The 27,531-nt window shown below is 37.3% G+C and overlaps 1 protein-coding gene and 1 long non-coding RNA gene across 2 annotated transcripts in view; both read right to left on the bottom strand.

Moving 5' to 3' along the window:
* Positions 1 to 2,795: 2,795 nt before the first annotated feature.
* Positions 2,796 to 6,001, bottom strand: LOC119709984. The gene is made up of 3 exons (XR_005259468.1): positions 5,910 to 6,001; positions 4,549 to 4,708; positions 2,796 to 4,051 (listed from the first exon to the last, which is right to left on the bottom strand). It is a non-coding gene; the product is annotated as an uncharacterized LOC119709984 (long non-coding RNA).
* Positions 6,002 to 11,050: 5,049 nt separating this feature from the next.
* The window catches only part of AASDHPPT (aminoadipate-semialdehyde dehydrogenase-phosphopantetheinyl transferase), a 28,471-nt gene continuing 11,990 nt past the window's right edge, over positions 11,051 to 27,531 (bottom strand). Inside the window, exons 3-6 of the mRNA XM_038147276.1 lie at positions 25,439 to 25,560; positions 24,559 to 24,720; positions 17,885 to 17,962; positions 11,051 to 13,180 (exon numbers count right to left, since the gene is read on the bottom strand). Of these exons, the coding sequence (XP_038003204.1) occupies positions 13,022 to 13,180; positions 17,885 to 17,962; positions 24,559 to 24,720; positions 25,439 to 25,560 (521 nt within the window). The 3' untranslated portion in view covers positions 11,051 to 13,021. The remainder of the gene's footprint in view (positions 13,181 to 17,884; positions 17,963 to 24,558; positions 24,721 to 25,438; positions 25,561 to 27,531) is intronic.

Here is a 27,531-nt window from a genome sequence, read left to right as displayed (position 1 = left end):
TAAAGAAAGAAGCTTATGAGAGAACTTTGCCTTCTGACTCTTTCTGGAGATTTCCAGTGCCTGGAATCAAGGAGGAGAAAGTCTCATTTGCTCCCAAATGGCAATGGCAGTTCAGCTCACACACAGAGGTCTGACTCTCTCCTAGCCCATCTGTCAGTCAGTGCCTGCAGGACAATTACCCATAGGCACCAGTTGCAAACACTCCTCTTGTTTCACTTCACCCTGCTGGCTCTAATACTCTCCTTTGCAGCATCCAGGTAGGACTAGCTATAGGATAAGCAGGATGCTGATCCTGTAAATGTGGGACAGTAAGGAACTTGCAGAAAAGGTCCAGCATCAATAGCCAACACAAGCTTTTGATCTCATGTGCATATCAAGTTTTCCTGTTTTCCTGGCTGCAGCACTGCTCAGCGATCACACAAGTCCCAGCTGTCTTCAAGCACAGGTAGGAATTCAGCTGCCATTGCTAACAAAGAGGAGGCACCACTTCTGTGTGACTCCATCTAAGGACCTCCCAAGTCCCAGTGACAGCTGGGCCATCCTGCTGCATATCCAGCTCAGTCTTCTCCCAGGACTGTCCATGTGCCGCCCCTGAAATAGAGGGAGAAGGTCACAATAGAGGAATGTCTTTACATTAGATATAGAACAGAGTGAAGGGAGGGAAGCACAGAGTAACCATATTCTCTTCTTCTCACCTTCTCTGCATGGCAATGATATATTTTCTAGCCCAGGCAGTGCATTCTTGTTATGTTGTTTTCTTCCTCTTTGTGGCAAAATTTGATTTTGCCTCCACTGCTGTACAGGGCTGTACTTTGCAAGGAGTCTGAGGTCTGTTTCTCATGAGCTACCACAGTATGGCACCACCCAGCTCTTACCGGAGTTCAGTAAGTCAGAGCTTATTACATCTTCCTTCCCGAGTCAGACATGGTACTAAGAATTTAAAAAATTAACATAATTCTAAATTAACATAATGCAGAATTTCAAACCCATCATCCTGTAACAGTTTATGAAATTCAGTGGCCCCCAGAGGGGCATGGGATTTTCTGTCTTGCCTCTACTGCTTTTATTTCTCAAATGGTTGTGGGCATAAAAGGTCTGGGGTCTCTGTCTCTTGGGCTTTGTCACCTACAGTGACGGAATTCCATCTCATACATTGACCGGTCGTCTGTCCTCCAGGAATCAGAAGATATTGCTTCCTCTTTCATAGCTTATATACATCTGGGCCCAAAATTTCTTCTATTAAGAATGCTATTTAAAGGCTTCTAGATTGTAGGTTCCCTTCACTGGCTCATACATACCTTTTGGACATGGCTGCTCCTGAGATCTTCATTTGAAGTTGCCCCAGGATGTTTAAAACCTATCAAAACGGCTGGTATTTTAAAACCTCAAAGGTATTTTTTCTAGATTGCTTCATGCTATTCCCACAATGACAATCTTCATTTCTTAGGACTTATATATCCAGTGGAAGAGAAGCAGCAAACTAGTTATATGTCGAGTTTAAATGCTGCTTTGATTACAGCTTTGTTCACTGTCTAATACAAGCAGCCAGAAGATGAATGTTCAGATACATGATTCTCTATCACAGATGACATAATGAGTGATTTGGACCTCATAAGTCTGTTGGACAAAGACTGAAGAGAAGCAATATCTCAGTTTATATTTATTGGATAATATATTCAAATATACTGAAATATTTATATTTCTCTCATGGGGAAACAATAGAAAACTTATTATGTACTGCAGAAAATAATAAACTCATAAGCATTTTACTTTTTATGCGTAATTAAGCCAGTCACTGTTTCTGTTCCTGTGGTGTGCAACATAAATCATTGATAAGCAATTAAAATATAAAACAAGCTTTTGAAAACATTAAGCTAACACAAAATTATTCACTTGTCACATTAAATGAACGTTTATCCAATTCCTACAGCTTAGCTGTGTGACCTCCAGCTATCTACTACATTTTGATACCCCTGAGAAATAATTTTATCCTTATAAACTTCTAAATACCTTAAGACTTAAAATGAAACTTTATATGCCCTTTATGCAAATGATCTCATCAAAAATTCCAGTTGCACTAAGACTGCTCACACAAACCACAGGAAACCACTGTTCTTTTTTGATTTGCCACATTGTTGTGGTACTTCTTTTTTGAAGTCTTTTGGTGGAGTTTTCTGCCATTTGCAGTCTTTTGGCTACTATCAACCACCTCAGTGAGAAGGTTTAATTATCTTGTGTGTGATTTCATCTTTTCCATCAAATGGATAATTTGAACACTTTTGGTTAAATTGACTCGATGCCAGACTGGACCAGCCTGGGAGGTGCAAAGAAGCAGCAGTGGCTCAGTGCATCCCAGAGGGCTCGCAGTGGTGGTGTAGTTGGCTTTTTTGGCTCTACCTGCACTGATAGAAGTAAAGAAAGCAGTAGACTGCCACCTAAATCCATTCAGGTATAGTATAAAACTTAATTCTATTCTGCTGGTAGTGTGTGTGGATGCACTCAGAACCTTCAGAGTGGATTATGCTGATTTCTGCTTGAACACAGCTAGCAAAGCCTCTAAAGTCCATTGATGTCTTTCCAAAACCTATAGACCCAACTGGAATAACAACTTTTTAGGACATTTTAATCTCTTTAAAAGCTTGAATCTGGGGCACTAAACAAATCAAACCACTGGATAATAGAAATGTCTCAGCCCATTTTACACATGAGGAAGCAAATGCATTGATAACTTGATGCAGGTCCCACGTAAAGAGGAAAACAATGCTAGCAACACCCATGTGGCACAAACCCACACACCTTCCTTGCCTCATTATAAATTCAGGTCCTGCCCCAAAAAGATAAAATAAAAAATATTTATTAAATCAACATAACCCTTAGTCTGACTGCTGCTCCAAAAGAGTGAACATCATCTATGCCAGAAAGCAGGAAGACTCTACTCCTGCCTGAAAACAGTGTCACAGGGAGATTGAGTCAGTCTCACTCGATGCACCTTCCCCACCTCTGTAGCCAGCACAGAGCAGCATGAGATCTTCAGGCTGTGAAGAGGGAGCAAACTGGCAAGTAAAATGTGGATTTGTTTTATGAGAAAAATAGAAGAGGCTTTAGATTGAAGAAGAGGAAAACCTATCCAGAGACAAACAAGAAACTGAGAAAGAAAAAAGGGAAATTATAAAAGAGGGAGAGAAAATACCCAGACTCACACTGCAGGTATTCACTTTCACTTGTACAAAATGGGAGTCTGTTGCCCAGAATGCCTTTGCAGTCAAGGGAAGGAAAATCTCCACTGCAAGTGGGACTCAGACTCAGTACCCCATAGAGGGAAATTAAACTGAAATGGGTAAAAGAATAGGAACAGGAGGAAGAGAGTGCTCGAAATATGCTGTGATTACAAAGCATTTGTGAACTGGCTTGGTATGTAAGCAGTATCACAAGAGACCTTGGCCAGCAGAAGATAAAAATATTCTGTCCAAGAAGTTGTAGGTTAAGCAGGAAAGCCTGACAAGCAGAGGCTATATACCCTAAGCACAACTGAATTATCTTTTTGTTCATACATACACTCACATTTAATTAAGTTATGATATTGTCAAGCCTTTGGCATACTGCCTGCTGTATAAACATTACTGGCACAGACATGCTATAATTCCATTACAGACTTACTAATTCAAATGGAGGAGCAGGCAGGCATGAAACCAGCTGGAAATTTCATCTGAAATTCACCTCCGGTTCAGATGGAGAAATGCAATGTGCCAGGGTGGCAGCAATGTCTTCAGTCACAGGAGCCACCCAAGGTCTCTGCTCATCTCTTTAGTGTACTAGCAGACAAACATCCAAGTCATTCTTGTATCAGCACAGCAGCTCAGGATGATCCCCATGCACAACATCATCATCTGAGCTTGAAGAAGCTGCTGCTGGATTATTAGGTTTGCTGTTGGTGGGATCCAATTATTCCTGCAGTATTTACGTAAGAGTAATGCAAAGGGTCTCCAGCTGGGACCAAGGCTCCATTTTACTGGAAGACAGTTTCTTTCTCAAAAGAGGCTTGCCGTTTCAGCTCATGATATACAGACAGAGGGAAAACAGAGGCAACAAGAAGAGATTTTATTATGGTTGCACAGAAATACAGGCAGCAGGCAGACACTAATTCTAAAATGACACTTTTATATTAGCAGACATCCAGTTAAAACATAACCATATGCCCTTCAATAGTTAAAGGAGAAGAAATGCAATTTTAGACCAATAAAATAAACAAAAAGGCATATATCATAATAACAAGAAAATGTATGTTAGACATGCAGAAATATTACACTTTGGAAGCTAAAGGAATGGAGAAAAATATTTTACCACCAGAATTGGAAGACTTCTTAATTCTTATCTCCCCACTGTGCTATTGTCCTGTACTATTCGTAATTGAAAGTCCATGCTTTGATGTACATAAATGAAAAACTGACAGACTGGGACTTTTATCTTAGATTCTATACATCCTAGAACAGTAGTTTTCACCACAAATAGAACACTAGAGACTCCAGTTTTAGCTGCTTTTGTACTTACCTTAAGAATGAAAGCTTCTTCTTCCAAAGTCTTGTTTGATGTCAGCTCAGGTGCTAGACTGGTTTGCTGTGCTTGGCCTGAATCATTTTTCTCACCAAATTTCCCCAACTTATGTGAGCTCTCAGAGACCCTCCTGGGTCCAGGAGGGAAGCCCTGCATGCTGTAATGGACAAACATCTGACTCAGCGTCCCACGGTAGAAATGGGATACTTTAGAGCTGGGGAATCATCACACATAAAAGATAACAGCTGTCCATTCTTAGAAGTTCAGGATTAAAGAATTCACGAGAGTTGAGATTCAGACTTCCATTAACACTTATGCTCTTGATTACTCTTTTACCAATAATTTTACTGACACCAACAGCAGGTTTGTCTAAGTCCTAAGGACCTGTACTGCACAAAGAAGATGTAGGCAGCATTTCTGATACTCTGCCTTACACCAGCACCATGAAACCACCTCTTTAAAGCAGGACACTGTAGTTATTTGACTGTGATGCGCCCACCAGTTTTTCTAATTAACGGGTGTTTTTCTACCTGGCAACCCACCATGAGCTTCTCTTTCTCAGAAGCAATTGTTTTCTGAAACAGTTGCTCCTGGTCTCTTCAAAAATATTGCAAGCATATACTGTAAAGGTACCATGGATTTTTCCTGTGTCCCACTGAATGCTGAACTAGGAAAGGCCTTAAGAGCAATGGACTAAAGTAAAATAAATTCAGTACAGATTCTTCAGTTCCTGTTGACTTCCTTCATACAAAGTACTAATCATTAAATGATAAAGAAAATAGATATTTACCTACTATATTCACTAATTTTCACAGTATTTTAACTCATGTATTTTTAATAAAAGCTTCCAACAGATAAAAAAATTACATCTTAATCTGCTCCTTCTCCTATTTGTTCAAGGCACTTTTTTTTATTTCTCAGCTAATGGATCCTAAATTTTCTCTTGCATCAGCCAAAATTATTTCTACCATTTTTATTACCCACTCTTGGAGCACTTCTCTGACACTTCCTGGTTACAGAGTTAATAGAGATGGGGTTGGTTCCTAGTTCTTGTAAGGCTGATTATGTGTGTAAATATATGCATATGTATATGTGTGTACTCCACATATCTGTATCAACATAGCAAACAGATACTTGCATCAACACATTTAAATTCTAATGCAATTGAATTTTCATTTGCCTTTTAAAAGCCTGTTTATACAAACTAAACAACTCAATCCAATCAATGCTGCACTCCAACTGCTGTCACTCAAAGAAAACCCCCAACATAACCAAAACCATAATCATTCTATTAGAAGACTTCTGAAGTCCCCAAATTGGCATCTATAAGTAAATCATATGTGTTTTAGAATTCCTACCACATTCAGGAGGTCTTCACTTTTTCAGCAGTCCTCTAGGAGAAATTATTGCCTTCCTTCCTTCTGCCACTTCCTTCTTTCCGCCACTTCCTTCCGCCACTTCCTTCCTTCTGCCACTTCCTTCCTTCCACGACTTCCTTCTGCCACTTCCTTCCTTCCGCTACTGCCTGCCTTCCACTGAAGGCTTGCCTCAGAGAATAGAAGTATTTTCTGATTTCTTAAAGGCATTTACACAACCAGCACTATATAGCGCTGTGGCCAGCACATCTGACTTTATCCAATCCAATTGAAACTAATGTGCTTCCACTGCAATCAGCAATTTGCTATTTTCTGGTTTTATCCCAAAAGGTGACCAAGACATAACAATGATTTCTGCAAACAGGAGAAGTCTGACTTCTAGAGTTGAAATGCAAATAAATATTCTACTGCACTCTGTGGAAAACTTTCTAAATTAACAAAGCAAATAATCTAAAGATCCTAATAAGCAATTAGGCAGAAACAATGATATCAGAAAGATCAGTCTCAGTCTCTTTGTAATACACTGTTTTCATTCACATGAGAACAGTAATTGTGGTATGTGGAAATACAAAACCAGAGTACAACCTCTACCCACACAGTTTTACTACACAAAATTAGTCGAATACATTTTCCTAATGTTGTACAGGCAGCTAATTAATTGTAGACCATGTAACCATCACAAGATTAACAAAATGCTTTTATGCAGGTAGGAAACACTGCTTGCTGAGAATATTATTCTATTCAGTGCTTGAACTTAATAACTGCAGGAAAATTCCATTTCTCTAACAAAGAGACGAGTGACCTCACTGAATAAGCAGTTCACTGTGCCTTTCACAAAAGCTCTCAATTAGGATGAGGAGCACATTGTACAACCAACAGATACAAGGATTGAGAATCCACTCACCTGATGGCAGCTGTGATAAATTACTGAAAACTTTGCTACTGAAGCTGAGAAAACAGGGTATTCATTTTAAAGAGAAAAATATTTTCAAGGCAGTATGTTTTGAATTTTGCCTGTGTGCTGTTTTAAATGCAAACCCCAAGTAACTTCTATAGGGAATCATTTAAATATACCAAAACACCCCTATGATGAAAAATAACAAATGAATATTTCAACTATGTATTGATAATTGTGTACTTATCTGAAGAGGAAAATACAGACCTGTGCTTAACTGAAAGATAAGATAAGCAGTGTGTGCATATATACAGAAGTCCACATTTATAAATATATAATACATTTATTAAATTATTATTGGAAAATATTACATATACAGCTTAGTACATATAACATGCAATTATACATATAAAATATGCAATAATTTTAATAAAAATTATTAATATTTTTGCTATTCTTATTGCATTTCCCTTCTGCACTCGTTATTACGATTGCTATCTATGATACCTTAAAGCCAAAACCAATGGTATATTGATTCAAAGGCATAAACTGAAAACAGTGGTGAAAACAGGTGGTAGCAGATTCATGGGGCAGAATGTTTGACTCCAACACTGCAAAATAAAGAATCAAAACAGTCACCCCATGCAGAGTTTGGTATTCAGTGACACCAAGCAGCAGTATCACTCAGCTGAGTGAGGTAATTCCAGAAACCAGGAGGCAGCTTTAGAGCCCCTGCAGCAGGAGCAGGTCCTCTCCTCCTCTGAGCAAACCTGTGTCACACCCAACAGCTGAGAAACCACTGCCTGCTCAAGCAGCTGCTGAAGCAGGGCACGCCAAGCTCCTGATTTGTGTCTTTGGACAAAGATTCCCAGGAATTAAGTGGATGTGACCGGCTACTTGGGTGAACTTCAGCCTATTTCAGGATTAAAGGAAAGCAATTTTTTAGAACACTGAACCAAGTCTGGAAACATTAAGCTACAGGGACAAGATAAACTCACAACTGGAAAATCTTAACTGGGACTTTGAAGTTGTAACACAGATGCTACTATTTAACCTTGAGAGGAAAAAACTCCAGAAACCCAAATAATAGGATTGAAGCAAGTTCAGCTGTTTTGAGAACTTAGAACAAAGCAAAACTAAGAACTTCTGTGAGTTAAAAGCTAGCATTAGTATACCTTTTCTTTTACATTTACTTTTCATTATTTGCATTACAGCATTAAAGTCTTTACATGCAATTTCCTTACTCATATTTTCCATTAATCTACTAGAGTTTGGTAATGGTACCAATACATTTTCTTCCCAGCTCAAACACAACTTTGCCAGCAGAAATTGTAGGCATGGTGGGACTAGCCCCACTGAAAGTTGTTGCAGTAAAAGTACCTCAGGTAGGTGTGTTAGAGGTCCTATGGTACCAAGGGCACAGCACGAGGCACACCAACACACACAGAAACAGGACAGAAATGAGGCACCTGTCTACTCAGGTGTTTTAACAAAAAAAGGGGCAAGCTTGCAAGGAAAATCTCAGTGCTCTTGTGGAATATCTGACTAGACTTAAATGCCTATGTTTATGAGGAAATTACCAATCCAAAGTGAGACATTTATACAACTTTAAAAATATGAATCTGAAGAAAACTCTTACACTACCCCTTCAGAGGCTTTGCCATTCATAAGTATAGCACTACCATTTATCGAAGCCCTTAAAGTCCTTCCAAGTTGTGTTGGTGTTCCTGCTCCAAATGTCAAAAGGCATCACTAAATCCCTAGGACATATCTGACAAGCATCCTGGCAAACCTTTGAAGAACTCTTAAGAGATGCTGGAAAACAGAAGATGAGCTTCAATTGAAATACTCGTCCCCTTACTGTTTAAATCATTTATAAATACAAAAAAAACAGGTTTTCATATTTTTTAAAGAAAAGTCTTGGGCGAGTAAAAAAACTTTTTCTGTGTGAAGAAGCTCCTACTACAGTCTCAAAAACTGTTCCATGTCCTAATTAAAAAACAAATCTTCAGAAATTTCATTTTAAGCAACACTGGGCAGCACTGTAGTCTTGTATTTAAAAATGTGCATCTTCCCAAGACTGTTAAACTTCACACTATACCAGTTTCGACCACGAGATGAGAAACACTCCAGCACAGAATGCACCAATATTACGTCCTGTTTGTCAGAAACTGGGTTGCATGTTATAAAATTAAAATTGGAAGAAGTAGTGGAGAATTGGTCCAGACCTTGGCTTCATGGTTCATCCAAAGGATGTCATTAAGAATGTACAGTTTCATGGTCCCATAACTTGTTACCGAAATAGCAAAGGAGTGCTAGACAAGTGTTTCAATAATCTTACCTCTGTCTCAATCTAAGTAATAACAAGGTAAAATAATAACCACAAATAGTCAGCACAAACACAAAAAATTCCACGTTTTATTGCAGTAAAGAAATTATACCTAATCTTAGAAGAAACAGGATTCATAATAATAATTTGCATGTGCAGAGAAAGAAAATAACATATTGCAAAAAATGACTTTTTGAAAAAAAAAGTCATTATTTCAAATGCTGTTTCCCTTGAAAATTCAGAATTTATTTTCATGCTTACATTTTCTACAAAGAGTGAAGTAATCAAAACTAACTGAATTGTGGAGGATAATGAAGCACACCTGCAGAATTAGGCAGCTGTTAAGACTGACAGTCTCAATCTGCCAAGAACCACTTATCTTCTTTGTAGAATGCAGCATTATAATCCAGTAAAGCTCCAACAAAGGGCACTCTATGCTGACTTGCATAAACATCTTTTCAACTTTTTCACAAATCATCTCCTTATTGCAGTGTCTTGGGTAAAGATGGTTGTTTAAAGTTGAGCTGTTGCCTGGATGTTTCCCAGATCACACATATAACAACCATATATACATTACTTCTGTTGATGCATCTCTGATTACTTGTCTAAGATGAGCATACTTGATTAACATTAGTGGATTTGATCCCATAAGATAGTAACAATCTACATCTTGTGTAAGTTTACAGACTCTGTAAAAGGCTGAGTGAACTTACATGATCCACTTTTCAGTTACAGATTTTCACATCAAATGGCACCTGTCTCTCATCACACACTTGATAAATGCCTTGAACCCAGTTTTACTCCCTGAAGTTCCTAATCCACTTGACCATTTTTGATGTAAGATACTAAAAGTTTTGAACAAGTCCAAACTAAAACACATCTATTCATTTCTAACAATCTTTTCACTGAAGAACAAAACTTTTAAAATTTATTTTTTGGTCAGAGACTATTAAGAAATACTTCTCAGAAACATTGTTGATATGCCACCTAGGACAACCTGGGATCTAATCTAAGACCAAAATCTGAGAATTTGAGAAACGGGAGGATGGGTCAATGCTGTTTCCATAGGGGAAAAAGTCTACAGCCACTGCTGGGAAAGGCTCATGTGGAGCAGAACATGTGTTTCTACAGCTTCTTACCCTCACAGGCACATGGTACAGTTATGTCAAGGACACTATGTAGAAAACAAAACAGATGGAGGAATGGAGCTCTGGAGAAGGAAAGGATAGGCCCTGAGGCTTTTAGATGTAAACAAGACTGAAGAATGATGGGAGACAGCAAAGGTCAGCTCACCTACCCTGGACTGGGCTGACACCTTGACCAAGCGAGGGAAGCTGAAGCCACTCTCAAATGGCAGAGGGACTCTGTGACCATTAGGACTGTATTCTGTGGAAATGCAAGTAAGGCAGTACTGTGGCCTAGTGTGGAGAAAAGGCTCAATTATCTTTTTGTCAGCAAAAAGTGTGATGGTGAATTAAAAAAGAAATTTATCTTAGAACTGTGAAATAACATTAATTTATTTGTACACACTAACACCACTTATTTCAGTATGTGCCTCCACAGCACAGATATCAAGAAAAACTTACTTCTGACTTCAAGAAGGATCATTCACATTCCTAAGGAATCAGAATGTCCTGCTGGCCTTTTAGCAGCATGCTTTCAGTCAAAAATTCCATAACGATCCAGCTGCTCTTTCCCACTGAGGTAAAAGCAAGTATAACAATTGTGTCCATTTGCACTGACATGAAACAACCTGACTCAAGTGGCTCTTCAAAAGGCATTACCATCACGTAACCTTACTGCTATTAAAATTAAAAATGAGATTAACCTTATTTTTCAAACAGCTCAGTGCAAATTAAAAGACACAGAAAAAAAATCACATTATGAGAAACTGCAGTTTTCTAGAAAATTCTTTATGAACCACTCTAAACTAAGATTTTACTTAATGGAAAACTAACCAAAACAAACGCTTTCTAATTAGATACAGTCTTGAAGACTATCATATTTCTTGCAAGAAAACCAAGCACAATTTTCTAATTTAACAAATTTGTCTTGTCCTCTACTTACATGCAAGCACAATATTACAAATAATTTCATTAATACTTTTAAAACTCTTTCCAATGAAAGAAAATTTCTGGTTTGAGACACTGCTTTCATGCAAAAATAACCAATCTCTAATATGAAATTAATTCTCTTATCCCCAGAAATCTAGATCGGAAATTTTTCTATTCAGCTTATCCCATATTTGCAGTCTGATTCACCGGCCTACAGAAAAGTTGGCAATTTCAAACTGTCTGGCAAAGCTGCAATTGATAGGTCCAGTGACTGACTGGCATATACTGGACCTCTGTGGATTACAAATTATTTATTGCAAGTTGAATTTAATTTTTCTAAAAGACAATCTGAAATTCATGACTTAGAATTTGTATATAAAGTATTCTGTATTTTTTTAAACTTCAGATTTGAAGTTGCTGAACATCTAATTTTGTCCCTGTGGAGACTGGAGGGAAGAGTCATTGTTACTGATTTGTAGTTTTGGAGGGGAAAAAAAAGCGTAACATTAAAAACTATGATGAGCATGCAGGATGAGAGACTCAGAAATTGAAAAAAAAATTAATCAGCACTGCAAACAGGAGAGTTTAGCAGCATGTTTGAATTCAGAATTACTCAATGGAGTTCAGAACTCCAAATGCTTGTATAATAGTTGTAAAAATCATTCTCTCTCACAAAATTTTCTTAATCTTATTAATAAGGCATAGATTCAGTGGTTACACTACAAGTAGATTCTTCTTTTCATGGTGTACACCAGAATACAGGGTGCAGACTACTTGTACACAACCCCAAATTCAATGAAGATCTATGTTTAACTGTAGGACAGAAGGTAATTATTTTTGTGCAAAGATCATTCTGTTCAGTGTGTTTTCTTAAATTTAGATGGACCACATTGTATCTATGATTTCTAGAAAGAAGAGTGAGAAGTAATGGCACAAAACAGGATTTATTTTGAAAAAGAAGACAAAATATTCTAGATCAGCACTCAAGATCTACAGATCTCCAGAAACCTTCATTTGATGTTAGGACAGTAAAATGTTCTGTCATCAGACGTTACAAGACTATTTGGAAAAAAGTAAATAGCTTTCTTTTTTTCTTTGGGCTTCCCCCATGACTGATGCAAATGCAAGCCTAGGAAAATTGAACTGCTGCTTGGCTTGCATCCATTGCTGAGGAAAAAATACAAAAAAGAACTGTTAAAAGACAAATACTAAGTTGTGTACAGGAAGCTTTAATTAACAAAGATAAGAAGAGAAAAGACTATGAAATATCTGTAAGTGAATTCTCTGTCTCAAACTATTTTTGCACACACGTAGCTCCAAGATTACTGGAGACCTTTTCAGCCTGGCATTTCACAAACACCAAGTGTTGTACAGTATAAGAACTTGTAGCATTTTTTTTATTTGTCCATCTGAGAATAAATGAATAATTTTTGTAAGAGAAAAAGCAGTATCATAATTTAAGCTTCAGCATAAATTAGTACGGAAACACATTTTTATATACTAAACACTTGTTCACTAATAAACAACATTATTGTACAGCTGCTTTCTGCTCCTAGCCTGGATAAGTACTGAAGTGCAAGAAGCACAGGCAAGGAGATGCAAAAAGGCATGTTGGTTTAGGCTTCTCATTCAGAATTCCTTCAGTAAGGAAATACGTCTACCTTACAATTCCAATGAAATGTCATGAAAATCAGGTTGTCAGCTTAAATAGGGAAAGATACATTTCATTTACATATGTGCACTTATTCCTGTACTTCAAATTCAACAGGATAACAGCATAATAACTTTGACAAGTTTCTTTTTCTTATACACAGTCTTATCTTGAATGTGAACTCTGTTTCACTGGACCCTCCTGCTTTGAACAGAAATTGTCCCAATATGCAGAATCCTCAGGTGCAACAGGAATACCAGATGCAACTAAATCTTCAAAACTCAATACTTTAAATTGCGGTTGGTTAGGCTCCACGGAATGGACCTAAAGAAAACACACATTAGCATAACATGAATCAATAAATATCAATTTTCTTCCTGTAAAATTCTCTGTCACATTTAAAATACACATTGCTTACTGAAGAAGAAAGAAGACAGTCTATATTTGAGACTAATGTCACTTCCCCTCATTTAGGCTATGCAGTCACTATTAGAAGCATGTAACAGGCCACATAGAAAAATCGAGCTTTTTGTTGAAACACAGTTCACAAAACTGATGGAACAAGGGCTATAGAATGCTTCAAGTATGAAAGAATGACTGTTTAAGTCCAGTAAAGAAGAGAAAGACCACCATCAAAGAAATTGTACTTCATTCTTTAGCAGATATGATTATTTGAGACAATTGTGCAAGGATTTATTCCACTAGGTGTGCCTATTTGTACTCATTTTAATACCAGTAGTCACTGATGTTTTGCATGCTTCTCTCAGACTCAAGTGCTACTTAAAAACTAAAGTAATCACAATCAAGCTGCAATTCCCCATCTTAAAACCAATTAAATGTGGACTGAGATATTAGAGATGATGGTGTCACAGTCTCCATATTAGTTTCATCACTCCAAGAAAAAAAAATAATCACATTTCAAAGAAAAAGATTTGGGTTGGGTTTTTTTTTGTTTGCTTTTTTGAGCACACTATTGTGAAGCCTGCTGCATGCCATCTCTAAATGTAATTGTCTGCAGACAGCAGGGCAGATAGTACAGCTTGCCTGAATCAAACATAAATATAGCTGTTTCTTCTAAATGGGCATTTGCTGGAGCAACCTATTCTTAATGTTTAATGCTTCATAAAATTCAGTAGGGCTCCTCTGCAGTGGTATTACTCAGTACATCAGACAAACTGACTCATTTTTGATGAGCTTGTCAGGGTCTCTCTGTGTGGCACTACAGCCCTCTGGTGTATCAGCCACTCCTCCCAGTTTGGTGTCACCAGCAAACATGCTGAGGGTGCACTGCACCATCATCCAGTTCATTAGAGAAGATCTTACACAGGACTAGACCCAGTACTGACCCCTGGGGCACAGCACTGGTAACTGCCTCCAACCAGACTTTGTACCTCTATCACCACACCCTGGGCCCAAATGTTCAGCCAGTTTCCAATATACTTCATTGTTTGCTTACCCAGCTCTCAGCATTTTTCTAGGACAATCTTATAAGAGACAATGCCAGAGACAGAAGGTACTGAAATACAGGTAGACAATTACCCACTGCTCTAACCCCATCTACCAAGCCATTTCCTCTGTCATTTCATGGCAGAAATTTACCAAGTTGGCCAAGCATGATTTTCTCTTGGCAAAGCTAGGCTGACTAGTCCTGATGATTTCTTTGTCCTTCCTGTGCCTGGAAATGGTGCTCAGATTTAGCTGTTCTGCCACCTCTCCAGCAATCACAGTGAAGTTGTCACACCTGTAATTGCCAGGGTCCTCCTCCTTCCATGTTTTCTTCCAGTCTTCCGGCACTGCTCCCAGTCCCCGTGACCAACCAAAGATTATTGAGAGGGACCTTGTAACGCCAGCTGTATCCCATAAATATTACTGACTTACACCCATCCAGTTTGCTCAAGCATTCCCTGACCTAATCCTCTTCCTCCAAGGGTGCATCTTCCTTGCTCCTTCCTCTTTCATCCCGTGTCCGGGATTCTTGACATCCAGCCTTGCTAATAAATATTGATGCAAAGGTGGCACTCAGCACCTCAGCCTCATTCAACATTTGTCTTGTTGAGTAAAACCCTTCCCCTTTGGCTTCTTTGCACTTAGAGAAGTGCTTCTTGTTGCTTTGAACATCCCTGGTCAGATTAAATTCTATTTGGGCTTTAGCTTTTTAAACTTCATCCCTGGATTCTCAGATATTTCTGTATTCTTCTCATGTTACCCATTCTTTGCACCCACCCTCTATATGCTTCCCTTTCTATGTCCACATTTGGCTAGGAGCTCCCTGTTCATCCATGCAGACCTCCTCAGGTCTTTTTGCCTGACTTCATATGCAGTGAGATGGAACTCTCTTGAGAGCAGAGGAGATGATCCTTGAATGTTAAGCAGCTTTCTTGGGCTCAGCTTTCATCTGAGGCCTTATCCCACAGGGCCCCTCTTTGTCCTTTGAGGAGGAGAAAGTTTGCTCTCCTCATGTTAAGGGTTCTGAGTTCTCCTCACTGCCCTAGGATCGTGAACTCCACCATCTCGCGCTATTGGAACCCTGCAGCCACAGACAGATCTGTGACTTATCATGTTTATTCCCCATCCTGAGCGCACTGGTGTACAGGCACTTCAGAGGCACTCCAGCACGTTGAGTTTCAGGAGAAGATTTGGGGAATTTGTTCATAATTGTGCCTTATAGACCCTTCCTTGCTTACATCCAAGTGCTGGAGGTGACTCAGTCCAAGGTCAATTTTGAGCATTTTGTTATCCCTTTCTGTCACATCAGTGAAGGTAGGTCACTAAATAGGCAAAAACCAAAAATTCTCCACTTCAGTATTTGAGCAATAGGCTACTATTAAGAATAAATGCAGAGACAACAAAATAGTTTGTGCTTGTTGCAACAACACAGAAGAACTCTTAGCTGCCAATGCAGACTGAAAGTGAAAAAGACTGAGCTGCCTCTCACTTCATGTCCTTACACAAGTGACATGGTGTTGAGACTTTTCTGGTCATCTGACATTTTGGAGATGAGGTAAAGCTGCAGAAATGGTGCCTAGAGCCATGCAAGTGACATTATAGATGCATACCAAATATGAACCAAGCCTCTGAGCTAAGTAGTTGCTAGCAGATGTAGTTTGAACTTCAGCGTGTGCTTGTCTGAAGGAAGTGTGTCCTGACTGAATGCATCACAACTCTTGTGAAATACAGCAAGCGACAGACAAACGAGACTTTATATCCTATACAGGATTTATAAAGAATTTTAAACTCAACCATCTTTTAGTGAGACTAGCCTCAGATAAATGTCTAGATCTAGGTTAAAAGCACAGATAAACGTTCTGTTTCCTCAAGCATTCAGCAGTCACTAGCATTTTGATAAGACTGTTGACACTAGAGATTTTTAATTACAGTATATTGACATAACAATTGGTCTTTCCTGGGAATTGTAGACACATGCCATCATTTTGTGAAGAAAACTGAAAACAGATGTTCTATAAGCAGGCCATAATGAATTACTCCTGTGATTGCAGAGAGGGAACAGACCAGAACACTGACATCCTAAAACAACTGGGTAACATTTATACACACGTTAAGCTAGAATGAACAACTTTTTCTTTCAACACATCTAGCAATAAATAGAATAATTTTTATGGTTCTTTTAAAAAGAGTGAAAGTAATATTCATTTTTTCCATATTCCTGTTAAAAGGAGGCCTAAAAAGGCACAATGCAACAGTACGTAAATTTTCATCTAATTTCCTTACTGGGGAGTCTCAGAAAGCTCTCTTGTTCTGCTTAAAATGACCTTTCTTCATTGAACTGAAATAATGAAATTTAGCCCATCATAAATTTAATCAGTGGACAAGTAAGCCTTTGAGACTCTTGATTCAAAGACTTTTCATCATAACCTTTGATATCATGACTATTTTTTCTATGGTACATTTAAGATAAGTGGCCATGATGGTGAAGATCAATACTTAAAAATCCTGGATTCTTGTAGAATACTTGGGTAATAAACTTAAGTACGTCCTGCCAAAAAAAATGCACATAATTTCTTAAAAAATATTTGTCCACTGATTTATCACACTAAATCCTCAAAGGGAGTTTAACACCTCTTTTTCTCAATCTAACCAATACTAGTTAAAAGGTCTGCATCCCTTTGTTATCCATGAACACAGAACTTGTTACCATGATAGATAGTGTTCATAACCACTTCCATGCTTTTATCCATTCCTATACTAATTTTCTTTTTTATTTTTTTTCTTTTCTAGTTTCTGGTAGAATCTTTGTATCTAAATAACAGAAAACAGCTAACCAATTTTCTTGTGAGCAACTAGAACAGCAGAGAAAAATCTGGCAATTTGTCACACTCTCATTTGCTGACTGGCTGTTTTGGCTACAACTTGCCCATCTGCCTGTCCCTTAAATTTGACTTTTATTGCTATTTTCAGGACTGAGGTCTTTTTTAAATTACACAGAAAATCATGAAAAGCTTTTATGTAGCTTTTCTCTTTCTCTCTATAGAGACACCACATGGAATGAAGACTAACACTGCTGTTCTTCCCATCTGTTGGTTATTGCTGTTTGTCTCAAGGGTTATCTTGTCATAATGGTGTTTGAGCGATGGATCTGCTCTGGGATACATGTACTGACAGTCCCCCACTATAATCAACTTGGTGAGGTGTCACACAAGTTTAGCAGTACAGATTGGCTCACTGTTTCCATTTCCCTCTGTGAAAACCATCTTTCCCACATGTGTACCAGCAGGCTGTGACAAAAATCACTTAATCTTCTCTTGAATGAACACATTACATACATGCATTACAGACTTGACATTATCTGTTGCTGTCCTCTGAAACTATTTCTCCTTCACAGACTTTTCCTGAAATAGGCACAACAGAACTAGAGGAAACACTTCAGTAAAACTGCTTGGTTCTGGTTAACACCATGCCTAAGTTAAGCCTTCATCTTGGCCATGTATATGAGTTGACACACTTTTAGCTATAGTGTAAGTTTATATTCAATTGACCACCAAGAGATGAAACTGCTTCACAATTCCTTACATCAGAATCCTTCTGTACAGATCCCTCCTGTTTCCCAAGCGCCACTGCAACATGATGATTGTCATCCAAGCGGGTTTCCTAATAAAGATGAAAAATGGCAATGTAAATGCATTTTCTTTATTCTGTTTCCAGAGTATAGACTATGTAAGTGTTTAGAGTATGGTTCAGAACAATAGCACAAGATCATTTAAAATACTTTAAAATAATGACATTCAAAAAGCAGTAGTACTTTTTAGCAGCTTTGTTGGAGAGTTCAATGATGCAGACACATTAAAATGTTCACAGGGCTGAGGACAGATTACTATAGGTTACCACCACCTTATCCATTTGTAGATACTTGCTTTCAAGTGTGTGACCTAAGCATTCCTTTACCAGTCTCTTCTAAGTCCCAAACCATATAACCCACCTTAGCTATCCTTTTCCAGTGAGATGAACTGTGAACTTCAAGAAGGTATTCTGAAAAACAGTGACGTCAGTGTAAACTTAAACCAATGACTGTCTCCCTGCTGGCTTCAGACAGCATGTAAGAGCACAACTTTGAATTCCTGACATAGTTGGAGTAATGCTATGTGTAAATAAGAATCAACATTTTTAGATGTGTAACTATAATTTTAGTAATATAGATTTTTTATCTATTTAATAGTTTGGTTTGAAAGTGTTTTCTTCTAGAAAGACTAAAAATTAATCCTAAACAATTTCAGGAAAAAGAACCCCAAAGATATTTACTGTTTTTGAATAATGCTTGTTCTACAGCCAAGCCATAATTCCATTGACTTTAAAAATATATATATATATCTAAGAGGACAAAATAAAATTTTCCCTGCTTATTTATTCAAGTTTTCATGTAATTTCTGCACACTTTCTGAACTAGAATTCGAGAATAACAAGAATTTTACCTAGGAAGGTGATCCATTTCAATATTGCCATTAATCTGAAAATTAGAAAGTCATTGGGATATTCTCCTGGGACTTAAGACTGAACCTCCAATTTTGGTTCCTTGGGAAATATTTTAACTGCACTATATTATAATATAAAGAAAGCACCATGATTTCCTCCTATTTCCTCTGACAGGTTGTTGATGCCTCATTTTCTCCCCTTTTAATCTAGGCAAAATGTCTTTTACAACAATGGTGTCAGTGTGCTTCAGGCTTTCCTACAGTTCATCTACTACACAGAATTTTCAAAGGCTTCAGTTGCCGGGATACCATTTCTGTGATTCCAAAACAGCCTCTGCATATACATATATATATATATATTTTTTTTTTTTTTTTAAAAGCCAACTGCTCAGCTCAAATCTACTCAGCCCAGCTCAGTCAAGCCAGCAGCTGTTCCAGTCATGTGCAGCACCAGGACAACTTTAAGGTTGGGGGATGTGTCTGGCATACGTGGTGCCTTGACTGAGAGGTGATGGTGAGGAAATAGAACTATGCTTTTACCTTGACCTCTTCAGCACCAAAACTGTGCCCATTTGACAGCTTTAGCAGTGGACGTTAGAACCCTCATCTACTTAAAAAAAAAAACCCGTCAAGCTCACATCATCATACCTTTCTGCAAAGTGATAGTAAAAAAATGAATATTTCTGTACTGTCTAGATTAAGAAAAATATTTAATATAAGAAAAATTAATAAACCTACAGAATAAGCAGTACTTTATATGACTGCAAGAGCTATAAATGTACTTCCTATGGGGTATTTTATTGGGTTTTCCACTCCTTTACTAGGATACAAAACTGAAAGTAAGTCAAGCATAAAGAATGCTATCTCAGAGGTAACCATTTGTAGTCAGTGTGCACATTTCTGTAACTTCCTCAAAAATAAGAAAGACTATGAATACTAGATGCTTGATCAGGTGTTGCTAAACCATTTCTATAGTTCTGGGGTGGCAGTTTTGTGTTCTTCTAGATGGAAAAATTACTATATCCCCTTTTTAATTGCCTCATTTTCCACCCTTCTTTCATTTTTTTTGCATGCCCAAGAGGTCAAAGATTGATCAGAACAGAGGGCACAGTACAGCACATTCACAGTACAGCAGTGGCTTACACCTGTAATTAGAAATCTGCAAACAGCTTTAAGCACAGAATTTTCCTTTTGTGAGAATTATATCACTTATATTTCTTCTTGTTTGTTCAACTAAAAACATACTATAGATACTATTTCACACATTGTTACCAAAATAATGTTTTTTTTCAGTTCAAAGCTGCATTTAACAGGCAGTGATTGTTTAGATAGACCTTCCCTGCAGAGACCCTGCCCAATGAACAGTAAATGAAAAAGGTTCCATTTCATTTATTTCATGTATCCTCTATGGTCACAAGAGAGTTTTCAGCATCTCATAAACTATGTCCTTCATCTATCTTTGCTGTTTCAGAGCAATGTAAATCCAAATGAAATACAGAAGGAGCATCTTTCCTGGTCTTCACTAGTGGCCAGCAAAAACCTTAAGCAATGGAATTAATGAAACATACTGAAACTATAAAAAACAGTGGATCAGCTTGTTTCCCTGGAGATACTGCTATACCAGCTTACAAAATCAGTATCTTAAATGGAAATAGATGATTAACAAAAAGAGGACAATCCTATAGGATTCCTTCAGGGTAGAGAGATTGTTTTGTTAAGATTCCTTTCTATAAACCAGAAGTCATATAATGGACCAAAATTTGTTTTTGTCTGCACAGAACAAGAGTGTTACTAGAGCACACAGAGATTTACAATGATCTCATTTCAAAGACTTGGCAGAATGACGTGTCTGGAATTCAAATCTTTATGAATTCACTCAACAGCTTATGATAAATCTGTACCTTCCCAGCCAGCAGAACTGATTGATGAGTGAATCCAGTTGGATTAGCTAGTCTTAGAAATGAAAGTTTCGATTCTTATTTATTCCTGACAATGCAACAGGATTAACTTCTCTTACTGAGGGTGAAAGGTGCCAACTACAGTTGCACACTAGCAATTACTAAATATGTTTCAAATTGACCCAGGTAATCTCTCTTTGAAATTCATGTTCTGGAAGTAATCCATCTGTATATAAACAAACCAAGCAACTATTTGTTGTGAAAAAATGCAAAAAGTTATTTGTGCAACAGCAGTCCTGCCAGGTGATTCTTAATCCCAGAGCAAAGTTTAGGATACATCATGTGCTTCCTATATAAAATAATTGTATCCAAAGTTGAGGAAGTTACGAAAACAGAAATGTCTTATGTCTCATTTAAGATTATTTAATATATTCACAGTTATTCTTCCTGATCAATTGTACACAACTGGGACTAATAAGGAAAGGGTCACAAATACATATAACATTTTGCAAATCACTAACTAGGAATTTATTTTTCATAATCTCATAGAATGGCTTACATTGGAAGGGACTTGAAAGATCATCTCATTCCAACCCCCCTGCCTTGGACAGGGACACCTTGCACTAGACCAGGTTCCTCAGGGCCCCATCCAATCTAGCCTTACACGCTTCCAAGGATGGGACATCCACAACTTCTCTGGGAAACCTTTTCCTGTGCCAATATATTTTTCCATACCTAAAATCTGCTACAAATCTGTCTATCTTATATACTTGCATTGATCTCTTTAAATTATAGAAGTTGTCATAACTGTTTTCAATCAACTTCTTTTGTTTTTACTAGAATTAACTACTACTTCATTCTCATCATAGCAGTAGGCAGCTCATATATAGCAGGCAGCTCATACCACACAGCCTCCTCACTGGCAGGGCACTATGAGAAACTGGAGTCCTTGACTTAGTTTCAGTGTGTTAAAAGCACTACTCTCATCCTGAATTCAAAACACAGCACTATGCCAGCTACTAAGAAGAAAATTGACTGTAGCAGAGATGAAACTAGGACAATTCTCCAAGTTTATTTTCTTCAAAGGAAGTAAACGGAGCATATAGAATTACCCATAATAATAATCATCATCATCACCATCATCATAATGACTCCATCCTAAATCAACACCCGGACAAAATACTGTTATCACTCTTCACTGGGCTAGCTGTCCTTTAGTTATTGCGAAACAAAGTCACCTTTTTAAAATGAGGAAAGCATGTACTGTCTATATGAATAAAGCATTTCAACACATACAGCAGACATATCTTAAAATTACATTGATGCTTTTAAACAAAGCTTTTTTTCCTCCAACTCCTTCCAAAACAGCTGAAGGGAATCTGCGTAGTAATCTCTAGAGTAATATACAAAAAAGACCCTAAAGCTAAATCCTTCCATCAAGGACAAACAAGAAGAGCCTGTTTCTGATCAACTGCCTTCCATTCAAGCCCAAAAATGTGGGGTGTGAATGAGGGCAAAAATACTTCCAGCAAAACTAAACTCTTGGTAAAAGGACCACACACAGTCAACTACATAAGATAGCAGATAATTCGGTATTTACAATGAAATAAGAGAAACCTTTTTGCACTGTTCACAGAAAATTCTATCTCCAATTTGAATTGGTTTTGCTCTGACTGTGAACAGTTACAGGGTGTCTAAATAGTGTCAACTTTGATTTGTTCTGATTCATTAGTATTTCTCTTGACCTTTTAGTCATGACAAGTATAAGGTGAAGGATCTTTTCTTAGTCTTTATGAATTTAAAGTTATCTTTTTCATATTACATGGTACTTTCTGAAGGAGATTTCAGAATATTTTCTGTAATTTAAATGGATCAAATCCCCTTTATTTCTCCCTTCCATTATTAGTAAATGAGCTTCTCTTCAAAACTGAAATGAATCAAACAAAAATACGTGATAACTGAATTTTAAACAGTCTTGCTCTCTTTGATAATCTACTTTCACTACGATATAGTTCTGAAATGTAGAAGTGAGGTCGTTATATTTTTTTATTTGATAGAAAAAGCTCCACAAAGTAAAATTGACACAACAGGGAACCCAAGAAAAAGAATGTATCAGTAATATGTAGTCTTACAAGTGACACTTTCAGATTTCTCAAAATTAGTGTTTTCATCTGAAAAGTTATTTCAAAAATCTGATGAGACAAAAAAACCCCAGACTTTTCTAAGTAAGAAAACGGACACAAAATAAAAAAAAAAAAAACCTTGGAAAGAGACAAAAAAGTAAAGCAATGCTTAATTTTAAGCTCTCCAGAGATTGGTAACTGAAAAACATGCTATTTATTTAATTTTAATGAATGTTGATATTTAAATGAAGTTTTATCCCAAATGAGCTTGTATTTAAAGGAAACTTGATATTAAGCCGTTTCTTTGAAATACAGGAATCTGCTTCATTATAACGCTGCACTCTTGGGAAGCAGGTGGGCAAGCGTGGAAGTGGAGATATTCCTCAGACAAAAACTGCATGAATGTTCTAGCAGTAATTACTAAGTAGTAAGGAAAATCCAAACAATCAGAAAGCATTTAAGTATTACAGGGAGCTATCTGCATCATCATCTTCAGGCTATTTCTGTCAATCAACAACAGGCACATCAAAGACCAAAATGAGGAGTTCCAGAATTTAATGAAGACAGGCAAATACTCCCTTGGCCAAGGGACACTGCAATAACACAGAAAGCATTCTGGTGCAAGACATATCAGAGACTTTCCCAATAACTTCCTTTGCCAGTGTAATTCCAACTAGTGAATTTCATGACATACTAATATTGTTATATTATATAGGAATTGTGTAAGAGGACTGATTCAGTATGCATAGACTCATAACACAAAACCAAAAATGGACAGGAATGCTGAATAAAGGAATGAACTGTGAAGAAAGAAACTAATACTCTGAAATTAAACATTACTGAAACATTCATTCTTTCAGCCCACGTGCACAGGGTACATGTAGCCTGTATACTAAGAAAATAAATATATAGCAGAAATTTGTCATTTAGACAGCTCTATTGGAACAGCTGTTTCCAACAATATAGGTATTTTCAAAATGCAAATACATATTTGAAACTGAGTTAGCTTACTGAAAAATGCCCTTGACAGTTTGTGCCATTTTTCGCTTTGTTTAAAGGGGTTAAACAAACATGTCTCTGGAGTGTAGAGATACAGGATTGTCATTAATTCTGCTTTTAAAGCTTGTCTTTTCGGTAATTAAATAATTTGAGATTATTATGAATGAGAATCATCTCAGCTGGAAAACACCTTTAACACCAGCAAGTCCCACTGTTAACCCAGCACTGCCAGGTCCATTAGTAAACATGTCCCTACGTATCCTTTAAGCTCCACTAGATGACACTGATTATTTCTTGCCAAATCTGAAAGGACAGATGTTTTAGTGATAAGCCCCAATAACTTTGAAGAAGGAAAACAAAAGCCTAAACCCCAAGACTCAGTTAGACTATTGAGACCAACAATTCTAGAGCAACTGATGAAGAACTTTAAAAACTTAAACCTGTTCAAGAAATCAGGTCTGAATATATTTCTGTGAACTTCCTGCATACCTTAGGATGACCTTCCCAGAGTGCATGAAATATATTCTAAGCACAGGAAAAATAAAAAGACATTATAACAAATCCATATATGAGGTGTCCTTGCAATCTTAAAAAAAATCTTTAAAATGCTGCAGATTTATATCCTAAGTTTTAATTAATATAAGCTCAATGGGGTTATACAAAAGAAAGATGTGAAGTTGCAATTAAAAAAAATCAAACATGCAATGCATCATTAAGGAGCTGAGACTGCTTATCACTAATGAAGACATGTTCTTTACCTCAAATGTCCACTCCTCTTCTTTTTCTCCATCCAGAAGCATTTTTGTCTCCTTATACACTTTCCCTATTTCCAGTTGCAATGGAGACACATTAAATTCAATTCTTTGCAAATTAAAGCCAATTCCAACTCCAATGGCCTTTAAGAAGCTTTCTTTTAAGGCCTAAAAGAAACAAAAATGTATTTTATTAATACTGGCTACAAACTGTTTTTTAAACTGCTATTTACTGTTCTATAAACATTACTTCTGAGCACACATTGCAGATAAAATAAATTTAAGACTTACCCTACTGCAAATGTGAGGGTAGACAGATGAAATTATCAAGAGAAAAAGTTATCAGCATAGTTTGTACCCAGCCTAGCCTGCTGCAATAAAATAAATATGCAACTGAAATTATTCAGTGGCACACACAGATATGAATGCTTTAATTTGTTCTGGCTATGTGTTTAAAACTACTATTAAATCCCATTGGAAATGTCAGCTGTACCATGGTTCTCAAAGTTATTCTGATATTAAAATAATCACTGAAATATAAAGTCCAAGAATATCTTCACATGAAATGGTATCAGGTAGCATCAAAGGAGTTTAGATTGGATAACAGGAGAAACTTCCTCATCAAATGGCATTTCAAGCACTGGAACAAGCTGCCCAGGGAAGTGGTTGAGTCACCCTGAAATTCTTTATAACATAAGCAGAGGTGATGCTTAGGGACATAGTGTAGTGGTGGATGTGATGATCTTAGATGTCTTTTCCAACGTAAACCATTCTATGATTCTACGTAAATACAAAAAGATTACATTTTTACTATAATGGAAATAAAAATTTTTATCAGAAAAGAATGTGAACATTTTCAGACTTTGAATAGGAAAAGAAGTATTACCCAGTGCCGATAAAACATATCCAGCTGCATCCATTCAGTACTCATTGACTTGATTACATCCCACTCTGTTTCAGTAAACTGTCGCTTCATTATGTGAAAGAAATTTGGAATTGAGCTACTACCTATAAATCAGACAGAGATATTTACAGAAATTTTAACAGAGTAGTAATAATAAGCAAATTAATTACCTCACGTTATTGCTCTAGAAAAAACTTGTAAGAAAAAAAAAGTGAGCTGATGGTTATTCAGGATGCAGTATTTTCAGCATTCTCTAAAAGGCAAAGTATTTAACCAATGATAATTTTATATAAACATCAAAAATTTATATTCTACTGCAAAAGTAGGATATACAGTCTCTGGCATCTGACAGCTTGATCTAGCAACATTTTATAAAATAGCATGCTGTTTGTCAAAATTTATCAAGCTATTCTGCCTCCCATCCTTGGATGCTGGGATACAGAAGAAACACTTTTTTAAGCACTCGTAAAAGCACGGTTTTCTGAATTTATCACACACATTAAGCTATTTGGATTGGATTTATTCTGGAAGAAAATGTGGATAGAGAGGTGACCATAATAACAGTAAGAAATATACCAACGGAAAAAAAATTCTCCAAAAAACCCAGCCTCAAACTACCAAACCGTCAAATCCTTAGACTAAATTTAAGCTTCCTCTAAAAATAATCACAGCTGGCACTGCAGCAGCAATTTGGCGGCTACACCACTTTTCCCCACTACTCTAAATTTACATTATAGAAGACACTACAGTGTGTAGTTATATTGATCAATGGCATTTCTATAGTACATTGAAATCTATGGACCTTGTAACAAGCTTGGCTACCCATAGCCAATGTCAATCAGTATCCCATGCAAGCATCCAAGTCCAACTGGACTTACAGGTGGCTAAAGAGATAATGGCAGAAAACAACCTCTTTTCTCTAGTAGGGATAATAAAAATCTGGATAGAGAAAATTCCACATACCGAGACAACTTCTCTGTTGTCTTGATAGGTTACTCAATGTTCTAACTAAAAATATAACATTAGTCATATTTAATCCAAAACGTTTTCCCCCTCCCAATACCACACTGCTTTGAAGAACCCACTCACTAAATAATTGCTTAAGATGTAGATTCTAACTAGCTGTGCCAGTAATTTTTGAGTTGACTGGGCAAGGAACTCTCCTTTTCTATGCTCATGTTACCCATCCTAAACTAGGGGTAAAGGCATCAAGCCTTCTCTATAATTTGCTTGTCTTCTCCAGCTATCTAAACAGTAAATAAAAACAGGTACTGGCAGCAGTTATAACTGATCTGAACAAATCAGTGTTACACTAAAACACACATTCAGGTTTTCTCACAATTTCCAAACCATACTGCAAAGTCTGACATACACATCCCACAAGACATGGCAGTGACATTTCACTGATGCCCTCAATTGCATTTTAAAGCGAACACCTTAAGACAGAATTTTGTTGACAGTTGAAGCACTAAGCTATGAATGGAATGATCCAGAACAGTCTAAGGACAGGACTAACTTCCCTCTGGAGAAAATAACAGTAGAAGAAGAAAGCAGCCACAATGTCCTGGTGTACCCTTCCTCTCCTATTTCTTTCAGAGAGTTCTCCTCCTTTCAATGACCCAGGACTACCAGAGAAAACCACCCAAGACTGTTCACACTACACTACCTTCAGCATGTAGAGGTACAAAAAGGCTCCTGCTTTGTCAGTCCTGCCATCCCAGCTTTATCACATGTGGTGAATACACGTGATGCTTAAACCATCTAGTACACCAAGTGCATATCCAACCCACATACTACTGCTTTCTTCACCCCTTTTCTTGTCCTAGGTTTCTTCAACTGTTCAGCTACCCTTCTCAAAACTCATGTTAAAAATCACACAGTACCTTCCCCTCCACTCCCACCCTCTGTCACATTCCTCTTCTGAAAAGCTCGGGCACCACTTTGTCCTTAAGTGCACTCCCTGTTTCCTTAAGGCAGTACAGTTGCTTTGCTCTGAGGAATGGATCAGAGGACTTAGGACTCCTATTCTCCACAAGTTACCTGCAGTACCACAGCCTGCCTAGTCCATTCCCCAT

Source organism: Motacilla alba, chromosome 1 (assembly GCF_015832195.1).
Source record: "Motacilla alba alba isolate MOTALB_02 chromosome 1, Motacilla_alba_V1.0_pri, whole genome shotgun sequence".
In the NCBI taxonomy this organism is placed as follows: Eukaryota; Metazoa; Chordata; class Aves; order Passeriformes; family Motacillidae; genus Motacilla; species Motacilla alba.
This window is presented reverse-complemented; position numbering and strand designations above follow the sequence as displayed.